The 21,956-nt window shown below is 41.5% G+C and overlaps 1 protein-coding gene across 1 annotated transcript in view; it reads left to right on the forward strand.

Annotated features, from left to right (window-relative positions):
- LOC147010014 (uncharacterized) overlaps positions 1 to 21,956 on the forward strand; it is a 104,629-nt gene that overhangs the window by 41,918 nt on the left and 40,755 nt on the right. The window contains exons 4-7 of the mRNA XM_085861222.1: positions 665 to 2,041; positions 18,463 to 18,659; positions 19,500 to 19,642; positions 19,830 to 19,930. Of these exons, the coding sequence (XP_085717348.1) occupies positions 665 to 2,041; positions 18,463 to 18,659; positions 19,500 to 19,642; positions 19,830 to 19,930 (1,818 nt within the window). The remainder of the gene's footprint in view (positions 1 to 664; positions 2,042 to 18,462; positions 18,660 to 19,499; positions 19,643 to 19,829; positions 19,931 to 21,956) is intronic.

Here is a 21,956-nt window from a genome sequence, read left to right on the forward strand (position 1 = left end):
GATCGATCGAAACAGTTTGGCATTTACAACACAAACGTCTCCAGTGATCTGGAGAGCATCTGGTATTTAAGTCTTTTTGTGCATTTTCTCTCTATACCGTTGAAAAACAAATTGAGAGCGTGTCTCCCAAACATTCGAGAATATTTTATCCCCTTTGGGCTTTGTCTTCTGGTGCATTATGCAGCAAATTAATTTCCTCGTATTTCGCTAAACCTCAAAAATACATCCCTGAATGAATTATCCTCCTTAATTAATTATCCTTCACAGGTGATGTCACCTAAGAAATCATTAAGGAAGATATTTCCATTATTTTGTTCAATTTCTCAGCGATGGAAAGTCTTTCAAATTTTTACACAGATCTTCATATTTGCTTGGCTTGGTTGAACCATCCCATTAGTTATTGTGAGGCCCCCAGGTTGTTGTGTAATGGAGATTTCTCACTTGTTGATGTTTGTGTAAAGTTTTCATTAATTCTTTGCTTTTCTACCTCTTTCCCCACTTGTACACATTCATGTAATTGTGTCATTAAAAATGTAAATTGATTTCCAAGAGAGGTTTGTAATTTCATCATTCCTTTCGTTTTGAAATTCATGCCTTTATGATGATGCTGTTTTTATATCCCTCTGATACACCGACTGACTTTCTGTCTGTGAATGATCTTCAGGGAAATCAACAACGATCTTCAGTATGTTTTCCTGCACCAAGAATGTTCATACCTCCAACGAGGGATCTTTGCAGCACCACCAGGAGAGTCACTGCGCGAAATCCAATGATTACCAACAGAATTCTAGTTGTGACCAGGTAAAGATGAATATTGGCATTTGTGAAAACACAGACAAGGGCAATGAATGCATGTCATCATTCAGTTGCTCTTCCACGACATTTTCTCAGAATGATTCCACCAAGAAGAATCGCAGGAGGACTCGTACTCGTGAGAAACGTCACAAATGCTTAACATGCAATAAACTATTTACTTTTCAGTCCGCGCTCCTGAAACACATGCGGACACACACTGGGGAGAAGCCGTATAAGTGCACTGACTGCCGTAAATCATTTGCAAATCATTCAAACTGGCAGACACACGTGCGGACACACACAGGGGAGAAGCCGTACCAATGCACCGCTTGCAATAAATCATTTATACACCCTTCCAACTGGAATGTACACATGAGGAGTCATACGGGAGAAAAGCCGTTTGAGTGCAGTGTGTGTCATAAATCGTTTACATTGAACCAGAACCGCCAGAAACACATGAGGATACACACAGGAGAAAAGCCGCACACGTGCTCAATTTGCAGTAAATCGTTCACCCAGATCTCAGCTTACCAGGCACACTGGAGGACTCACACTGGGGAGAAACCGTATAATTGTAGTTTCTGCAGTAAATCATTCAGTCAGACTTCAGGCCGCAAGGTACACATGCGGACACACACTGATGGGAAGCCATATAAGTGCAGTGATTGCAATAGAAGATTCCAAAGTATCTCAAGCTGCCAACGACACATGGGAATACACACAAAAGTCAACACTGCTGAGAAGCCATACAAGTGCAGTATGTGCGATAGAACATTCAGTGACATCTCACACCGCCGGGTACACATGAAGTCGCATGCTGGAGAGAAGTCATTTAAGTGCAGTCGGTGTCATAAAACATTCAGTGACTTCTTGAGCCATCACCTACACTTGAGGACCCATACTGGAGAAAAGAAGTCGTACAAGTGCAGTATGTGCAACAAATCATTTCATCACAACCCAAGCCGCCAGGTACATATGAGGATCCACACTGGGGAGAGGCCGTACAAGTGCAGTGTGTGCAACAAATCATTCAATCAAATCTCGAGCCACCACGTACATATGAGGACCCACACAGGGGTGATGCCGTATAAATGCAGTGTGTGCCATAAACCATACCGTCACATCTCAAGCTTACGGGCACACATGAGGATCCACCCTGGGGAGAAAGTGTACAAGTGCAGTGTGTGTAATATATCATTTGGTTATAATTCAACCTACAAAGCACACATGAGGACTCACACTGGATAACGGTACATGAGAAACGTTGGAGAATTGTCCAAACACCTGTATACACAAAGTCACAGCAATGTACGCATAGTAATCCAATTGCACATCTGCAAAAACTTCAATATCCCATTCTGACATAAATAATGAAAGCGCAAACAAAAAGCGATAATTGAAAACAAGGACATAGTTTTCACTATGACTTCACCATCCCCTCAAGCGTGGACATAGAAATCAAAGCACTGCAACAAGACTTCATACTAAGACACCAAAAAGAAAAAGATGGCACTGCCAATCGAGGTGTCAGTCATGAGGGGCTTTGGCCTAAATGACACGGAAATTCTCCTTGAAATGCCGATCCTATTAATTAATGCCTATTCCATCCTATTAATGAATAGATGCACGTAATTAAGACAAAAAGTATGACACACACACACACACACATACACTTATAGTAGAAAGAGATGAGTAATTTAAGTCCTTGGAGGACTCAATTCCACCTTCTGAAACCCAAGTAGAGATTACACCCAAAGAGAAAGATGTCTTTTCCAGGGAGATAGTCTTTCTTCAACTCCTCTGCCCTTTTCTGTTCTGCTTAGCTCTGACCTCCAAAACATGATCAACAGCCAAGTAGATGGACACAATGTCACCTCCATAAGGAGGTTAGAGGTGACATCCGAACAAACAAAGACAACCACCTCCTGCACATGGACGACCAAAAAGGTTTAACACCAAACTATGAATAACTAACATAATAGCTAAAAGTGGTAAAATGGTACCCAGAAGACCTTGAAATGCAATTCATACAAGGTAATTGTTGTCAAATTCACATTCAAAGAAATAACAACCAACACAAAAGTGAACCCAAGAACAACTAGAAGGGTACTCGTTAGACCGCATACCTCTGCCACGCAATGCCTGATCCACGAGAACATATTGGGCCCAATACATTTTTCTCCCAATGGTAAAGAATCACTTTAAGAATTTAAATAATTCTCATATCCAGATAGTTCGGGAATTTTTGGCAAATTGTATTGACCATCTGTGAAAAAATTGCTTACCAAAATATTTTTTCACTGACGTATTCATCTAGGTGTCTACTAACACCTATCAATTAGTGCAAACGCAAATCCTTGTGGAAAATTCTGGGGAGGCAATCAAAGTTCGGGTGCTCAGAGGGCTCAGAGTCAAATACACTTGACTCCTTGCTTTTTACAGCAGCACCCGAGTGAGCTGCAGTTCCCCGCACAGTTGCAGCTGGCAAACGTCAGGAGGTAGTCTGGTGCAATGGGGTCTGTCGAAGGGACTGGTGCATTTCCTTGTTCAGTGAGTTGCCATCCATAGTCCCGGGCATCCAACGATGGACTTTGCAGCATCAGCCAGTCTCTAGTCTGGAGGTAAGCTCAGAGAGAGTGCTGTGCTGCAGCTCCTGTTGTCGGGGGGAGTTTCTCAGGTTTTATGCTCCCAGTAGCAGCTCGCTTGCTGAAGATGTCGAATCTCAAGTCTTTGGAGGATTTCTCATGGAACATGAGCATGAAAAGATCACAGCCTACTTTAATGATATCACCTTTCTCAGCTCGTATGTCCATAAACACGTCCATTGCCCTCTCAGCTTCATCAGTCTTGCAGAGCTGGCTTAACAAAGTTGGTTTGCTGAACCCAAAAATTGCAGACACTGTATCGCAGCCAGAGAAGCTGTGCAAGAAGATGAGATACCTCCGGTATATCTCTGGGAGGGCCTCCCGGATCTTTCCGACATCGTAAGATGTTTCTTTGGCTGTCTTGAGGAAGATCGGATGGTCTGCAACATGATGAATCAGCATAACCAGGACGTCTGTGTCCTCAGCCCTCACCTCGACAGGGGACTCTCTTGCCTCATCTAGAGCTGCGCGGATGATGGAGGTGTCGGCATCATCGGAGCATTGCTGTACACTGATTCCATTCCTACTAAATGTCTCAGCAAGGAGCAGAATGAGCTGGGCTTTGTTGTTCTTGTTATCGAGGAACTTTTCTCTTGCAATGATGATTTTGAGATCCAGACGAATCTGAATGTCATAGCATGCATTCTTTGTTCGTCTCAAGTGGTCATGGTCCTTGGTGGAGCTGCCATATCAGTCAAAGACCACCTTTATCCGGAGGCGATGGCTCCCCATGGACCACAAACCGGAGAGAGCTCTCGGCAACATCCTTCCAAGTAAGGTTAGCCTCCCACTTGACATTGTGCAGGAGCCACCCACCATCAACCACAAGGCTTGTGCAGGGGGGTTGTTCGACAGGTGCCACACATGCCTTCAGGGACCTTGCGAGGGCAGCCTTGTCTGGCTTTCGCAACTTTTGATTTTTGTCAAACAGAGACATCGGTTTTGGCGTCAACTCAAAGCGCAGAGCTTCTTTGGTTTTAACTTCACGCTCACTGATGACAATGAGGTGGTTGAATAGCTTCAGTGAGTCAATGACCAGCTTCTCGCCATTGACTTTGGGTCCAGATCTGAGGCTTGCAAGTGATTTGACCTTGTGTTTGGTTACCATTGCATCCACAACTGTTTTCCCATCCATCTTAGCCTGTATGGCTCTGCCAACTTCTTCTGCTTGATCAGCGTTGACTTGGTCTTCGGGAGTGCTGCTGAACCCAGTTGAGAAGGACACCAAAGTCTTCTTGTCCCGTGTGGCATCGAAAGGGTTGACTTCCTCCAACCACCCAACTATGGTGTTGACAGCATCGTTATCTCTCTTCGTTTGGGCTCTTTTAACGTCGGTGTGGACAGGTACCGCACATTTGACCATGCTTCTTTCTAGCTCTTGGTGAATGAACGTGAAGTGGTTCAGAGTCTGAACCCAAGACGTATGAGAAGACTCATTCCGAAAGCGGCAACTGTTTAGACCACCGGAGGATTTTGCATCATGCATGAGTGTGGTTTCTGTTGTGATGTCGGTCCATGTGCCGGACCATTCATGGTCTGAGAACCTGACTACATGGTTGCCGTACAAATTGAACTTGGATAGAGTTTCCTGGAACATGGGACTCTCCTGTCGCTGATGCATCAGCTGTACATACAGCCTTGCTCCCTTTTGCGTACTGATGGTGGCCCGCTGCTGTGAAGGTATTGAGCATTCCAATGATGCAGCTGAGTCTGAGATATCTAAAAATGTATCATATCAATATTTTACGGCCAGGGATTCATTTTTCCTCAAATCTCATGGTTGGAATCGATTCAGCACCCCAAAAAACCCCTAGTTAGACATCCCACAAGTCAATATTGGCAAAAGCTAATTTTTCCAATTTTTTTTCGCGCAGGCCCTCTGAGCACCCGAACTTTGATTGGCTCCCCAGAATTTTCCACAAGGATTTGGGTTTGCACTAATTGATAGGTGTTAGTAGACACCTTGATGAATACGTTGGTGAAGAAATTTTTTGGTGAGCAATTTTTTCACAGATGGTCAATACAATTTGCTAAAATTCCCTAACTAAGATATATATTCGGATCTTCACCGAAATTGAATCGATTTATTCCTTGTCACACACCCAACAACACGTCCAAGTTTCGTCCGAATCCGTCCACAACTTTTTTTGAGATATCCTGCTTTCTAGTTTGTGGCCCCATTTCTCAATGGTGAAGAATCACTTTTAAAATTCCAGTAGCAGGATCCAGATCTGGATCTTCACCAAAATCGAATCAGTTCGTCCTTGTCACACACCGAATCTGCCCACCAAATTTCATCTGTATCCGTCCACAACTTTTTGAGATATCCTGCAGACAAACAGACAGCCGGGGTGAAACCATAACCTTCCACGTTCGGTGGTGGAGGTAATGATGCAAGAGTGAAGAAATGAAACGTCGTAGAAACACCTCAGCTTAGAAGATGATCACCAAATCTACCATGCAAGACAAGAGTACAACAATATCTGTGCAGAACAATAAATGATGAACACACATCTCTACCCAAGAAACAAAATCAAAGCTGTAAACCAGCTCTTTCACAGGTCAGTGTTCCAATACGGCTGTGATACATTACATTGTGTTGCAATATTAGAATGATTATCCAGATGTAAAAGTAACTATTCACGAAGTGTTCGATAAAATCAATTTGCTCCAAGACTATAGTTAGCGAGATGTGAAGGAGGCAGAGGCCTATTGGAGTGCGATCAAGTTAATTTAACAACTGTGGGATTGTCTGTGAATGTGAAATGCTCAACAGATCTTTGAATCCAATTTTACATGAGCACCAAAAAAGCGAGGCTGTAAAGCTAACTTACTTTGGAAAACTTTTTCCTACAAGAATAAAGCACAATTACAAAATGTAAGAACTGAAAGTGAAGCAGAAGAGAACCCAACATTCACAATTTCAAAAAAGATGAAGGAAAGTCACAAAACAAAATCTTTCAACTCAGATATTTTTATTTGTTGATATTAAGGAGATGACAACTAGATGGGAAATGTCCTCTTCTTGATACGGAATTGACTGAAAAAGCTCCTCTTCGAGCCTTGAATAATTGCTCATGAAATATAAACAATAATTAATTGATTACATTGGTTGAACTGACTCCGTTTAAATGAATTTCTATTGAAACAAATCTGGACCATGCCGATGCTATTATTGTTGTGATTATTTCCCAATTAATTTGTTTATAAAGTTTTAATAACTGGAATAATTTTTAATACCAAAATGCTGTGAGTTTATCAGATGCAAACAAGTTAAAATCTTTTTAAAACTTGATTTTCTTCAATTGTCGCTGTGTTTAGTATTTCATTTAGCCCGGTGGTGGCTTAATGGTTAAGATGGCTGCCTTAAGATCTTAAGGTCCTGAATTCGAACCTCTTTTGTGCCATAAATAACACCAGGTAGGTCGACTCAGCCTGCCATCCTTCCAAGTTTGGTAAAATGAATACCAGCTCTGGGGGAAAATGAGTCATTTGAGTTGTAACCGATCTAGAATTGTGCCCCATAACCAGACACTACCTTGGCAATCCCATATGCCTGATGGTGTGAAAGGATATTTTTAATTTTATTATAATTGTTATCTCAATTGAAGTTGAACATTGTTGTGATTTTTTTTTTTCCTCTCTGCTTCTTCCAAATTATATTCATACAAATTCATTGATCCTCACAGCCATTCCATGTGCCTGTATACCAGAAGATTTATGGGAGATGGTTGAAATGTTTAAGAATAAGATTAATGATATGCACCAAAACATCCTAATATTCAGAAACTCTTGCAACAATGGGTGATGGGAGGGAATGGAAGGCTGTAGAATAACATCTTTCTACAGTATATTAATAAATGTCATTGTGTGAGTGTGTCATTGTGTCTCCTCCAAAACCATGAAACCTAGCAGCCTGAAACTTTGCAGGAATACGAAGGGAGCTCCAAGGGAGTGCATGAATGAAAATTTCTTGTTTGGGTTAATTTAAACACCCCTTTGAAAGATGATTAACGACCTTATTTAATTAAACCTTTTGCAAGGCATCATCCTTAGTCAGCCCTCTGTCAGTTTGCTGGGGTCTTAATTCGCCATTTTGTTCGGCCTTGTGAAACATGCTTCGAAACACGATTTGAGTTGAAAACACAATCTACTCTCACGGTGTATACATGATTTGATTTGGCAACACAACTAATTAAAGTGTATACCGTATTTTCCGGTGTATAAACCACACTTTTTTTTAATTGGCAAAAAAGGTAAAAGTTGGTTCGTGCGGTTAAGACACGGGTATAGAAATACAAAATCCGTCTTAAAAACGATCAATGCTGAATTTCAATTGTATTCCAAATGAACACTTTTGTAGCATAGCAGTTGAAACTGCTGTTAAGCTCAATTCCACCATTTAAATTATGAAAAATTGGGTCAGGTTAAGAATTTGCTCAGTGTTTTATTAACCATGTGCGGAAATCAAATAAGTCACGCTCGGAAACGTCCAGAGACACCCGGAGTTTATGTGCGTGACTTCTGTAGAGCCTCGCAGCTCTGAAAATGTCATTAAACACAAAAGAAGAAGAACAACTGGTCTCATATCAAAAGAAGAATTATTCACAATAGCGAGAGTCCAATAACGGAGCACCCACAGAGCCCAAAGACAAGTTTCCAGCCGGCGTCATTGTTCGTGTGCAGCAGAAGGGGTGGATGGACGAGGGACTTGTAGTGGTGACTATCTTTTTACATGCATCATTTTCTACATGAACATCCGATGCAGGCAGAATTAATCCACCAAGCTTGTTTCTTACATGCTGACGCTATGCCAGCAAATGCTGGATAGCGGGGCATGGTTTAAAGCGAGGAACAATCAATCAACCCCTTGTGCTTTTCTATACGAGGGCAAGAAATAGATTTAAAATAAAGAAGAAGAATCTCACGATAGTTGGGAGCCATGTGGGACGGTGAAGCTTTAAGAAGTACCAGTGCTGCTCGGTTCTTTTGGCGATCAAACATGGCTGTGGTCTCGGATCGTTTACCTCAGGCACCCACCTTCTTTCATCAGCGATCGACACCCCAGTTCAGCAGCTTTGTGGATGCTGACCGGTTCTTCTTCATATCGGGCTAAACAAAGAGGCGATGATTACCCGTTAACGTTCTGTGAGCGCTTCATGTTTCCGCTTGTTTGTTCTGGCAAATGGACGCTTTCTGGCGTTCGTCCACCGCTCCAAACATGGCGCCATAAGCCAGGCCTGTGTTAATATGAGTTGCATCTTGAATGAGCGCAAGAATGGACTTTTGGACGTCTCATGCAGGAATGCGCCAAGAAGCAAGCTGGATTTGGCTGAAGTCGTGCTTGAGGCTCCGCTCACACTAATCACCTATAAAATGATGGCAGGATCGCCCTGATGACAGTTGGTGAGAGATCCTGATGACACCAGCAACGGCGGTTGGTGGCAGTTGGACTGTTCCTGCTGGTTCTGCTCGGTCTGACTGGTTCTTGGCCCTACTGGTTCCTGGGAATGACGATGTGACATCAATTTGTATTGGAGCCTGTTTGCAGGTGGGTGTATGGTGAGGCAAAGCGCCAACAAGAGAAATGAGCTAAGCTGTGGAGAGTTCATTCAAAGAGACAGACCAAGGCCCGCTTACACATTTTGGATTATTTTAATAGACACACGACTTCTGCCCTGTTAAGCTGAGGCTGGATTTCTTTTCCCCCTGAATGGTCTGATGGGTACCCATGTCTCGTGTTTAATTGTTAAGTAAGACAAAGTGATAAGCATCTGCTCCTTGTCCATTTTTCTATAAATGCTTGTTGAATTCTTTATTTGATTGAGATTATTTTGTTGATTGAACATTTGATTTGAATTCACCCGTTTAATTGACAAGGAAATGAAAAGTCCTTCAGTTTATTAATTTTTCTGAATAATAAATTCCTTGTTGACGTTTCCACCTGTCCGTGATTGTCATTTCCTTCCAACGATCCAGCATTCTCTAAACAAAGATAGACTGGGAGATTATAATTCCCAAGCAAATTAACCTGTCATAGTCGGCATGCACCAGCGGTAAATGCTCGGCCGCATGACTTAAAATCTAATCAAGATAAGATTGGTGCATCGCCAAGGTCACGTTCCCCGGTCAGGAGGCCACGTGACCTCCAATTAGATGGTGGACACTGGAACTTGTGATTAACTTATTGGCGTTCGTGGTTTTTAGGCAACCCACCGTGCCACAAAGTTAATTGTGAATGGTGGCCCCAGGTCCAGTCCTTCCGAGGAGAAACGGGGATTAACCCCCTCATCATACACTCGGGACCCGTGGGCGTGGCAATGCCTTTACTAGCATTTATAAGCTTTTGAAAGCATACAAGAGGAAATGAGTATCACCTTATATGACAGAAAATGGTTGGTGCAGCATATTAGTCGAACATTCCAACTTGCTTAGCTTACTGGGCGAGTGGGTTCATCATCGAATACCCCACTTTCACCATACATAAGTATTTTGTTAGCTATTAGTTTCAGTTGCAATAAGAGTACGGACCTTATATGCATGTCCATGGGACTTATATTTGTCATCACACAAGCTTCAATCAAATTAATGAATATACATACTCATAAAATGAATAATAATCATGTTTTTAATGAGCATTTAAATCAATCATTGTCTATCATATTGGTTTTCACTAATATATTTATTATATGGGCAAAAAGCCTTTATTTGCGAAGTTAAATCAATCGTTCGGCTTAATTGAGCCACAGCCAAAGAAAAAAAAACCATAAAGCTAATATTTGAAAAGAAATTTTCCACCACACCTCCATCACTTTGTTCCATACAAAGTTAATGTACAAACATGTTTCGATTTAGATCAGAAAATAAAATGATCAATATATTCATTTATTCTGAGGATGAAAAACATGGGTGTGGTTAATACACCGGAAAATACGGTAATCAAAATATTATATCTGATTTGAGTATCGGAGCTCGTGGACCAGATAAGTGTCAATCTGGAGTGAAATCTGAAAATTTCAACAAAATAGTGATTTTTATAACTCAGTGTATTTATTTAAGCAAAGCATTCAACTTAATTTTTAGCTCACTTGGAACGTAGTTCAGGGTAGCTTACTTGATGGCATGTCATCCATCCATCCATAAACATATGCAACTTCTTCTCTGAAACTGCACACACAATTATGATGAAACTTGACCACAACTTTCATCACCCGTGATGTACCAAAGTTTGTTCACACCACTAAAAACCAGAGAGTTGGTGTCAAAGCCACCCAATGCTCACCTGTTTATACATTTATCGTTTTTAAAAGTTTAGTCTAATAATATTTTTTATAAAGCATTGCAGTGAAGTCTGATACAAATCATTTTAAAGCAATATATATATATATATATATATATATATATATATATATACTTCTTCTTCTTCTTCTTTCGGCTGCTCCCGAAAGGGGTCGCCACAGCGGATCATCCGAATGATCCGCATTGTGATTTGGCACATGTTTTACGCCAGATGCCCTTCCTGACGCAACCCTGGTCGCCTCTTACGACACAGGGATATGGTACACCTATTTTAACCGGGGTATACACCGGCCCAGTATACTGGTACTCATTTCGCCGACCTCGGAAGGATGACAGGCTGAGTCAACCCCCTGGTGTATTAATTCAGTGGCCCAACGGGAATTGAACTCAGGACCTTTTGGATCCCAAGCCGCTGCCCTAACCACTGCGCCAACACCAGGCGTTACACTTGACGAAAATACGGTAATCAAAATATTATATCTGATTTGAGTATCGGAGCTCGTAGACCAAATAAGTGTCAATCTGGAGTGAAATCTGAAAATTTCAACAAAAGTGATTTTTATAACTCAGTGTATTTATTTAAGCAAAGCATTCAACTTAATTTTTAGCTCACTTGGAACGTAGTTCAGGGTAGCTAACTTGATGACATGTCATCCATCCATCCATAAACATATGCAACTTCTTCTCTGAAACTGCACACACAATTATGATGAAACTTGACCACAACCTTCATCACCCGCGATGTACCAAAGTTTGTTCACACCACTAAAAACCAGAGAGTTGGTGTCAAAGCCACCCAATGCTCACCTGTTTATACATTTATCGTTTTTAAAAGTTTAGTCTAATAATATTTTTATAAAGCATTTGTTAGGGTTAGGGTTAGCTGTTAGGATTAGTAACCCTAACCCTAACCCTAACATTTTTTGAGAAGACGAGACCCTAACGCAGGGGTCGGGAACGTGTGGCTCGCGAGCCAGGTATGGCTCTTTTGATGATTGCATCTGGCTCGCAGATAAAATTGGAGTTTGAAACTTGGAAAGCCCAATATTTCTCGCAGAAGCTTTACCTATAGTTTGAATGGTGTCGTGCTTCATTCACGTGCAGGGCTGAACTTGGCAGAAGGAGAGAAGAAAAAACACCTCCGAATTGTCTGAAGCGGTTTTTGTTTCGTCCAGTCATGCGGCCGACGCGAGTAGTGATTTCGGTTCCTCCAATGACGTGCCGCCGCCGAGACGCGTCACGGAATTCATCTCGACCAATCACGCGCCACCGCTGAGGCGACTCGTGATTTCGGTTCCTCCAATGACGTGCCGCCGCCGAGACGCGTCACGGAATTCATCTCGACCAATCACTCGCCACCGCTGAGGCGACAGCATCCCAGAGTCGGCCGGCCGCGCCGCACCTCTCGAGTATGTCAGCCCGTGTGCAGGCCAGCCAGACTCACTTGGGTCAACATCTCCCTCTCTCTCATTTGCTCAAAGCTAACCCTTCGACGAAGAAGATGGCGAAAAGAAAAAAAGATGAGGAGTATCGTACATTTCAGGACGAATGGGCCGAAGAATTCGCCTTTGTGGAGAGAGCAGGTTCTGTAGTGTGTCTAATTTGCAATGACAAAATTGCATCGATGAAACGGTCGAATATAAAGCGGCACTTCGACACGCGCCATGCTACCTTTGCATCAAAATACCCTGTGGGAGACAGCAGAAAGAAAGCATGTCAAGAGCTACTGAGCAGGGTGCAAGCCAGCCAGCAGCAACTCCGCGTATGGACCCGGCAAGGTGACTATAATTCCGCCAGCTTTGCTGGATCTTTAGCAATAGTGAGGAACGGAAAACCATTCACAGATGGCGAGTATGCAAAAACGTTCATGCTGGATGTCGCCAATGAACTTTTTGATGATCTTCCGAACAAAGACAAGATAATCAAACGGATACAAGACATGCCTCTGTCGGCAAGAACTGTTCATGATCGTACCATCATGATGGCAAACCAAGTGGAGGAAACGCAAGTGAAGGACAGAAATACAGCGCCGTTCTTTTTCCCTGGCTTTGGATGAGTCAACAGACGTAAGCCATTTGTCGCAGTTCAGTGTGATTGCAAGATATGCTGCTGGTGATACACTGCGCGAAGAAAGTCTTGCTGTTCTGCCAATAAAAGGGTCCACAAGAGGTGAGTATTTATTCAAGTCTTTCATGGAGTTCGCTCAAGAAAAAAATCTACGAATGGATAAACTTATCTCAGTGTGTACTGATGGTGCTCCGTGTATGGTGGGGAAAAACAAAGGATTTGTGGCGCTTCTCCGTGAACATGAAAATAGACCCATCCTAAGTTTCCATTGCATTCTACACCAGGAGGCACTTTGTGCTCAGATGTGTGATGGGCAGCTTGGCGAAGTGATGTCGCTGGTCATTCGTGTGATCAACTTTATTGTTGCCCGAGCCTTAAATGGTCGCCAGTTTAAAACACTGCTGGATGAAGTTGGAAATAACTATCACGGTCTGCTTTTGCACAGCAATGTGCGTTGGTTGTCAAGAGGGAAGGTGCTTAGCCGTTTTGTGGCTTGCTTGAACGAAATCCGGACTTTCCTTGAAATAAAAGGGATTGAGCATCCTGAGCAAGCCGAAACTGAGTGGCTCCTCAAGTTTTACTATCTCGTGGATATGACTGAACATCTGAACGAGCTCAACGTGAAAATGCAAGGCATTGGAAATACAGTGTTATCCCTTCAACAAGCCGTGTTTGCTTTTGCAAACAAGCTGGAGCTCTTTATCATGGATCTTGAAACAGGTCGTTTACTACATTTTGAAAAACTGAGACAATTTAAAGATGCATGCACAGCAAGTGAGCCCACTCAAAACTTTGATCTCCACCAGTTAGCTGGCTTCACATCCAGTCTCCTACAGTCATTCAAAGCACGCTTTGGAGAATTTCGTGAGCACGCTCGTCTTTTTAAGTTCATCACCCATCCAAACGAGTGTTCACTGAACACAGCCGACCTGAGTTACATTCCTGGTGTCTCCGTCAGAGATTTTGAAGCAGAAGTGGCTGACCTGAAGGCCTCAGACATGTGGGTGAATAAGTTCAAGTCACTGAATGAAGATTTGGAAAGAATCGCACGACAGAAAGCGGAGTTGGCGAACAAGCACATGTGGACAGAAATGAAAAAACTTCAACCCGAAGACGAGCTGATTATCAAAACTTGGAACGCGCTTCCTATCACATACCTCACACTGCAGCGTGTGAGTATTGCTGTATTGACCTTGTATGGATCTACGTATGCATGTGAGCAGTCATTCTCACATCTTAAAAACATCAAGTCCAACCTACGATCACATCTAACGGATGAAAGCCTCAACGCTTGCATGAAGCTTAACCTCACCAAGTACCAACCAGACTACAAAGCCATCAGCAAATCCATGCAGCACCAGAAGTCCCATTAATGGTGAGTATTATAACAACATTATTTAAAAGAATAAATTCAGAGGCTTATTATACTCACATTTAGTTGAATTCAGTCTTAAAATATATTATATGGCTCTCACTGAAATAGATTTCCAAATATTTTGCTTTAATGGCTCTCTGAGTCAAAAACGTTCCCGACCCCTGCCCTAACGTCTTCTCAAAAGAACTGCAGAAGTTAGTTTACAATATACAAATACTGTATATATATATATATATATATATATATATATATATATATATATATATATATATACATATATATATATATACAGCTATATATATATACAGCTATATATATATATATATATATATATATATATATACAGCTATATATATATATATATATATATATATATATATATATATATATATATATATATATATACAGCTATATATATATATATATATATATATATATATATATATATATATACAGATATATATATATATATATATATATATATACAGCTATATATATATATATATATATATATATATATATATATATATATATATATATATATATATACAGATATATATATATATATATATATACAGATATATATATATATATATATATATATATATATACAGCTATATATATATATATATATATATATATATATATATATATATATATATATATATATACAGCTATATATATATATATATATATATATATATATATATATATATATATATATATATATATATATATATATATATATATATACAGATATATATATATATATATATATATATATATATATATATATATATATATATATATATATATATACAGCTATATATATATATACAGCTATATATATATATACAGCTATATATATATATATATATATATATATATATATATATATACAGCTATATATATATATATATATATATATATATATATATATATATATATATATATATATATATATATATATATATATATATATATATATACATATACAGCTATATATATATATATATATATATATATATATATATATATATATATATATATATATATATATACAGCTATATATATATATATATATATATATATATATATATATATATATATATATATATATATATATATATACAGCTATATATATATATATATATATATATATATATATATACATATATACATATACAGCTATATATATATATATATATATATATATATATATATATATATATATATATATATATATACAGTATTTGTATATTGTAATTAGTAAAAAATAGTGTGGTAGATAAAAACATTAGAAAGGAAATAACTTGCACCAAAAACTTTAACATTTTCACGCTCACGCTGACGCTCACGCTCACGCCGGGGGTATCGCTATAGCTCTCTGTTCTTCGAACAGGCGGTCTAAATATAACAAATTCACAAATACCAAATAAACACACAGAGAAAATATTTTGTGCCAAAAATACTGAAGTACCTTCTATGAATTTACCAAAAAACTTTCAGTAAATGACTTTTTTGATAATTTATTGTAATTGAATGAAGACTAGAAGGATGCAAAAATGTTATTAATACAATGCTGAAAATGGAAAGTGACATCCAGAGAGCAGATCAGTGGCAGCATTATTAATGAATAAGTCAAACTACCATGCAGTATTATTTTTATTTGTAATTATGATGGCATCACAATTATAACAGTGCATGTGCAATGGTATTTATCAACATTATGCAATAATACATTATTATTTGTAATTATGATGGCATCACAATTATAACAGTGCATGTGCAATGGTATTTATCAACATTATGCAATAATACATTACCTACTTGCCTTGCCATGAGAAATGCATCTAAAAGAAAAAGTAATATGTAGTGTTTTGACTTCACAAATATTGAGTCTCTGAAAAAGGTGCACCAACAAAATTTATTTCATTTGGACTTCATTGCATCCCAAGTACACATTAAATAAATGGCAAGCGTCTAGTATAAACAGGCGAGCATTGGGTGGCTTTGACACCATCTTAGGTTGAAATTTTAAAAGAAATTAAAATTATTTGTTAATTTCAACTTCACTACATCAATAATATACCCCAAAGGAACATCCATGCCAAATATCAGCATCCTAGTACACATATTAAATGAATGGCAAGCTTCTAAATAACTTGCACCAAAAACTTTAACATTTTCATGCTCACGCTCATGCCAGGGGTATCGCTGTCGCTCTCTGTTCTTCGAACAGGCGAGCTAAAAACGAAATAAACCAATGTGACCCGCAGGGTGACCCGTATCTTGCCAAAAGGTGACCACGTGTGACTTCTTTAAGGTCACACTGAGGTGAACAGAGCTGCTATCCACCAGGAGCGACTCCTTGAGGAATATCTGCCTACGAGAGATTCCGATGAGAATCGTTCTACAGAGTAACCATGAAAATATGCGTTTGCCTCATAACGTCACCAAATGACGTCATAATGTCTCAAGCTTGACATATCTAGAAAGCACTCATCGAGGTGTTCAATTTGAGGTACTACATGATATGGTTCCTAAAACTTGAAAATTTGACCTTGGGGTCAAATATGTTTGACCTTAGGCGTTAACCATGAAGGTCAAGGCCAATCGCCACCAAAAATTAATCAGCTGAGCGCCAGACCATGAACTATATTCCCATGAAGTTTGAAAATGATCCGATTAAAATTACTCAAAAAATAAGGGTTTCGTCGACTCCCCTGATTTGCGACAGTGACCTTGACCTTTGACCTTGACCTTCAAAATTTTATGCGCTGAAAGGGACCTCTATAGGCCTCTGATATGCGAAGTTACAAAAATTTCCAATGATAACTGTGCTCTGCAGAATTTTTTATACGTGATTACCGACAAACAAACAAACAAAAAAAAAACACAAGCTGACTAACATATCTTACAAAAACTTCGTTTTGGCAAGATAACAAACAACAAAAAAAAGTCAGTGTGTACGAGTGGGAGGAGGGTTGCCCCCCCCCCAAAAAAATTTGTATTTTGACAAAACTACACACACAATTTTCCTGAAAAGAGCTCTCAGACCAAAACTGAGAAAACAAAAGTTGAACATCTTGGTCCATAAACTATGATCCCTCACTGAAGTGGAAGTGGATACTTTGAGTCCTTGGAGGACTTTGTTCAATTTTGTCAAACCCGCAAATGTCAAACCCGGTTTTGACCGATCTCGGTTTTTGTAATGTATCAAGCAGGGAAAGCAGTTTGAGTGCACCATCAGTCTTTTATTGTGCTCCAAACCCAGACACCTCAGAACCAGCAGTCGGCCCAGCTTCGTCGTGCCCAGTTGTGTTCCCACCTCCCGATAACCACACTTCTGGTTAATCTGATACATGAAAACATGACATCTCCCCCCTCCCATTAAGTGTGAAAATGCATTAAAGATGAACACAAGTCATGAAGACACTAATAAATAACAAAGATCATGAATATATGAGTATTGGCTACAAATCAATGCGGATAGGCACCTTTGGAACACTGGATGATCGTCGGGGTACAAAGCTCACAGACAGCCCCGCTGGTGGCGCTGCAACAGCGTTATTGGGGTCAGCCTCAAGGAGTGGTGCAGTACCATCTGCAGCACCAACGTCGCTCTTCACAGGTTCAGGAAGTGGCGAGACATCATTTGTGAAGATTGCAGGATCACTAGACCGATACCGGACATGATCAAGGTGCCTCCGGACAACTCGATTGTGCTCTAATTTAATCTTGTAGGACAACGGTCCCTCGTTTTTGTGAACCCTCTCTGGTAGCCAAGCCTTTCCGCGACTAAAGTTTTTCACAAACACTGGATCCCTGATGTTTATAGAGTGCTGTACAGCATGTTTGTCATGATAAAGTCTCTGTTTCCACTGAATTTGATACACGACCAACACCATGTCTGGTCTTAGACAATCCAGTCGTGTATGCAAACGTTTTATCAGCAGCTCAGCTGGTGTCACCCCCATTGTAGTGTGGGGAGTGATGCGGTGAGCGAAAAGCAAACGTAATAGTCTGGTCTGAAGGCTTCCACCGTGTATCTTATTTAGACCAGACTTGAGGAAACTCACAGAGCTTTCAGAGAGTCCATTTGAAGCTTGATGGTGTGGGCTCACAAACTTGTGAATTATACCATTCAGGTGGGTGAATTCAGAGCTTGAGAAACAGTTTCCATTGTCAGTGACTATCAAGCGTGGCAAACCATGAGTGGAAAAACATTGGTGCAGCCTCTCCGTGGTAATGTGTGAGGTTGCTGTATGTGTTACATAGGCATTGATCCATTTCGTGTGAGCATCCGTAACAACAAGGATCATATGGCCTTCAATGGCTCCAGCATAGTCAAGCTGAATCCTCTGCCATGGTTCAGTGGGCCATTCCCAGGGGTGCAGTGGTGCCTTTGCATGGGCGATTCGACTGCTTTGGCATGGATAACAATGTTTCACACACTGTTTGATGTCAGAGTCAAAGTGAGGCCACCAGACATAGTTCCGTGCCAGCGATTTCATTATTTCAATGCCTGGATAACAATCGTGAAGCTGATCCAAAATCTTTGTGCACAAGTTTGGGGGAATGACCACTGGGCATCCATACAGCAAGCAGCCATTCTCGACACTTAGTTCATTCTGCCTGACCTTGTGCGAATACAATTCAGGGTCAGCATCATGTCGAAGGCCCCACCTATGCCCAGTCGCATGAATGACCTTGAAAAGAAGTGTGTCATGCCTGGTGTAGGTCCGTATCTGGTTGGCATCAATTGGGTTGTCATTAAAAAATTCCATCAGAGATATCACGCCACCAGGTGCAGAGGGGTCAAACACTGTTCGGAAATGGCTGGCGACTCATGGCGTCTGTATTTGAAATTGTGGAGCCAGGTCTGTACGTAATGTCGTAATCATAAGCCGACAGTGAAAGTGACCAACGTATGATCCGAGGCCATAAGATCTCTGAAGTAACTTTTGTTGGACCAAGCAAACTAATCGGTGGTTTGTGGTCCGTGTAAATCATGAAATGTTGACCGAAGACACACTGGTGAAATTTTACAATGCCAAGTCCTTTGTCCAGCTGACTGCAGTTCTTCTCAGCTGGGGACAGAACAAGATGTGAATGCGATTGGTCTCTCTGTGCGATCTGGCATTATGTGTGACAAAATGGCACTAACCCTGTACTGACTCGCAACATATGGCAGGACCATGTCTTTGTCGGGTTGTAGTGAACTAGCACATTTGAAGACTGCAGCATGTCTTTGGACTTCTGGAAGGCTGATGACTCCGGAATGACCCATTTCCAGCTGACGCCTTTTTTAACAGGCAATACAGTGGGCCAAGCATGGTAGCAATGTTTGGGATATAACTGCCGTAGTACTGCAGCATGCCAATGTAAGCCTTCAGTTCAGAAATATTGGTCAGAGCTGGGGCGTCTTTGATTGCTCTGATCTTCTCTTCAGCGGGATGTAAGCCTTCGGCATCGATGCGATGTCCCGAATAGGTCACAGACGGAACCATGAACTCACACTTGTCTCTCCGCAGGTGTAGTCCAGTCAGAGATAATGTGTAGCACATGTTCGAAGTTGTCAAAATGATGAAGCTCTGAGCGGCCAGTGACTAGGATGTCACCTTGGTAAACGACGTGTGGTTCAGCAGCGAACAGCCTATCCATACACCGTTGGCAGATTCCTGTTGCCGATTTGACACCAAAACTCAGGCGGTTGTATCTGTAAAGCCCCCGATGCGTGTTGATGGTGAGATATTCTTTGAAATCCTCATCCAGAATGACTTGTAGGTAGGCCGATCTCATGTCAAGCTTGGTGAAGGACTGTACTCCGCTCAGTTTTGCATACAAGTCATCGATCCGTGGTATGGGATATTTGTCCAAGGTGGAACATTTGTTGAACAACATTTTGTAATCCCTACAAAGTCGTATCGATTTGTCTGCCTTCACAACAGGAACAACTGCAGCAGCCCAATTTGAGTACTGAACTCACTCAATGATACCTAACTTTTCCAGTCTAGCCAATTCTGCATCAACCTTCTCTTGCAAGGCAAGAGGAACTGGGCATGCTTTGCAGAAAATTGGCTTCACATTTTTCTCAACATTGAGCTTGGCCGTGAAACCCTTTAATGTCCCGAGTTCATCCCTGAAGATGTCTGGGTGTCTCGCGAGGAGGTGCTGTAGTACGGTTGGTGGCTTGGAAGTCGGTCGGTGGATGTGTTCCCAATTGAGTTTGACATTGAGCCAGTTTTGTCTGAGAAGTTGTGGGTCCATCCCCAGGGATGACCAAGAGTTATAATTATTGTGTTGTTGCCATAGGTGACTGTGACATCACACGACCCGCAGGCTTGTATTGACTCACCGGTATATGCAGTGAGTCGGATCGGGGACCAACGGAGGCTGGGTTGTTCAGAATTCCCCCACAGGTTACAGAAAGCTGCTTCACTCATGAGTAAGATGGCAGCACCCGTGTCTACCTCCATTTCCACGGTCCGTCTGTCTATATCTACTATAACCAGTATAGGAGTCGACTGTCTGCCAGACTTTGTGTGGAAAAGGTCATACGACTGAACACTGTGGCTGTTAGGGCTCTCTCCATCAGTCTTGTCTTCAGTTCATCAGTTTTCGAGATAAACACGCAGAGGTGATATTGTTAAAGATCGGGCGGTGGCGGGAATCGCACCCTACTCTTGACAGCCAAATGTTGACGATTCAGCGTCACTTAACAGCACCGCCGTCTCAGGGGTTATAACGCCGGCTGGCTCGGCACAGGTCTCGGGTTACGCACCTCAGATCACGATACCAAAGTACACCTGCGCCTTGCCAGTTGGGGAAATAGACCCCGGTTACAGACTGGGTTTCTCAGAGACCGAGCGAAGTTTGCCAGTCCGTAACCATTTTGGTTTTAAATACAAATCAAGCGAATTGTTCCTCAGCACAGCACGAATAAAGTCAAGGCGGCAACTTTCATATGAATCAGCCAGATTTATTGGGGACACATCGGGGTACAAGACACAAGCAAAACATTCACGAACATTATCATTAATCTTTAACTCGCTCTTAACTCGGGAGCGACGGATTACGGGTTTCGAAGGGAACCCTAGCGAGATAAACCTTCGACAACATGCAAACAAGACACAGAGTACTTGGTGATGCCTCATGGACGAGAGGAAAAGTGTCAAAGGCACGAATGCGGCTCGTGACAAGCCGATGTCAACGGATTCGAGCACCCAGCGTGGCAAAATGGCGCTCGTACTCCTTCTCCCGGCACTGCTTGCGCACCAGCGTCAGCGCGTTCAGCTCCCGTAAGGTCGACGGCACAAGAGCGAAAGATCCACGGTGTGCTCCAGCTGGCTTTTCACAAGGTCCAGAATACAAATCCAGGCCTGGCCTGCTCACCACACTAGGCCAAATTTGGGTGTTGGGCTCCGCAGGCCGATCGACAGGATGGAAAAACGTGATTCAGGTTGCCGGGAGCAAAGACAGTCAGAGGCTCCGTGGTTGGATTCAGGAGGAACCTGGGGACGACCTGCACACTGGGTCCATCGCCGAGGAGGAACAGCCGTCAAGTCACTCATCAAGCAGATCGCAGACTCGACACCAGCAGCCTCTCATCCAGCAGAAGGCAGACTCTCACAGTCGTTTCTCATCCAGCAGAAGGCAGACTGACCTCATGCAGTTCCAACTTTGCCTTCCCGGCGCTCGCTCTTCTGGACACTCCCCCGGGGACCCGTGATTGGTCCATCGCTTGAGATTGCAGCTGCCCTCCACCAATC

Source organism: Eptatretus burgeri, chromosome 17 (genome assembly GCF_056783735.1).
Source record: "Eptatretus burgeri isolate ZD-2024b chromosome 17, Ebu_testis_v1, whole genome shotgun sequence".
Taxonomy (NCBI): domain Eukaryota; kingdom Metazoa; phylum Chordata; class Myxini; order Myxiniformes; family Myxinidae; genus Eptatretus; species Eptatretus burgeri.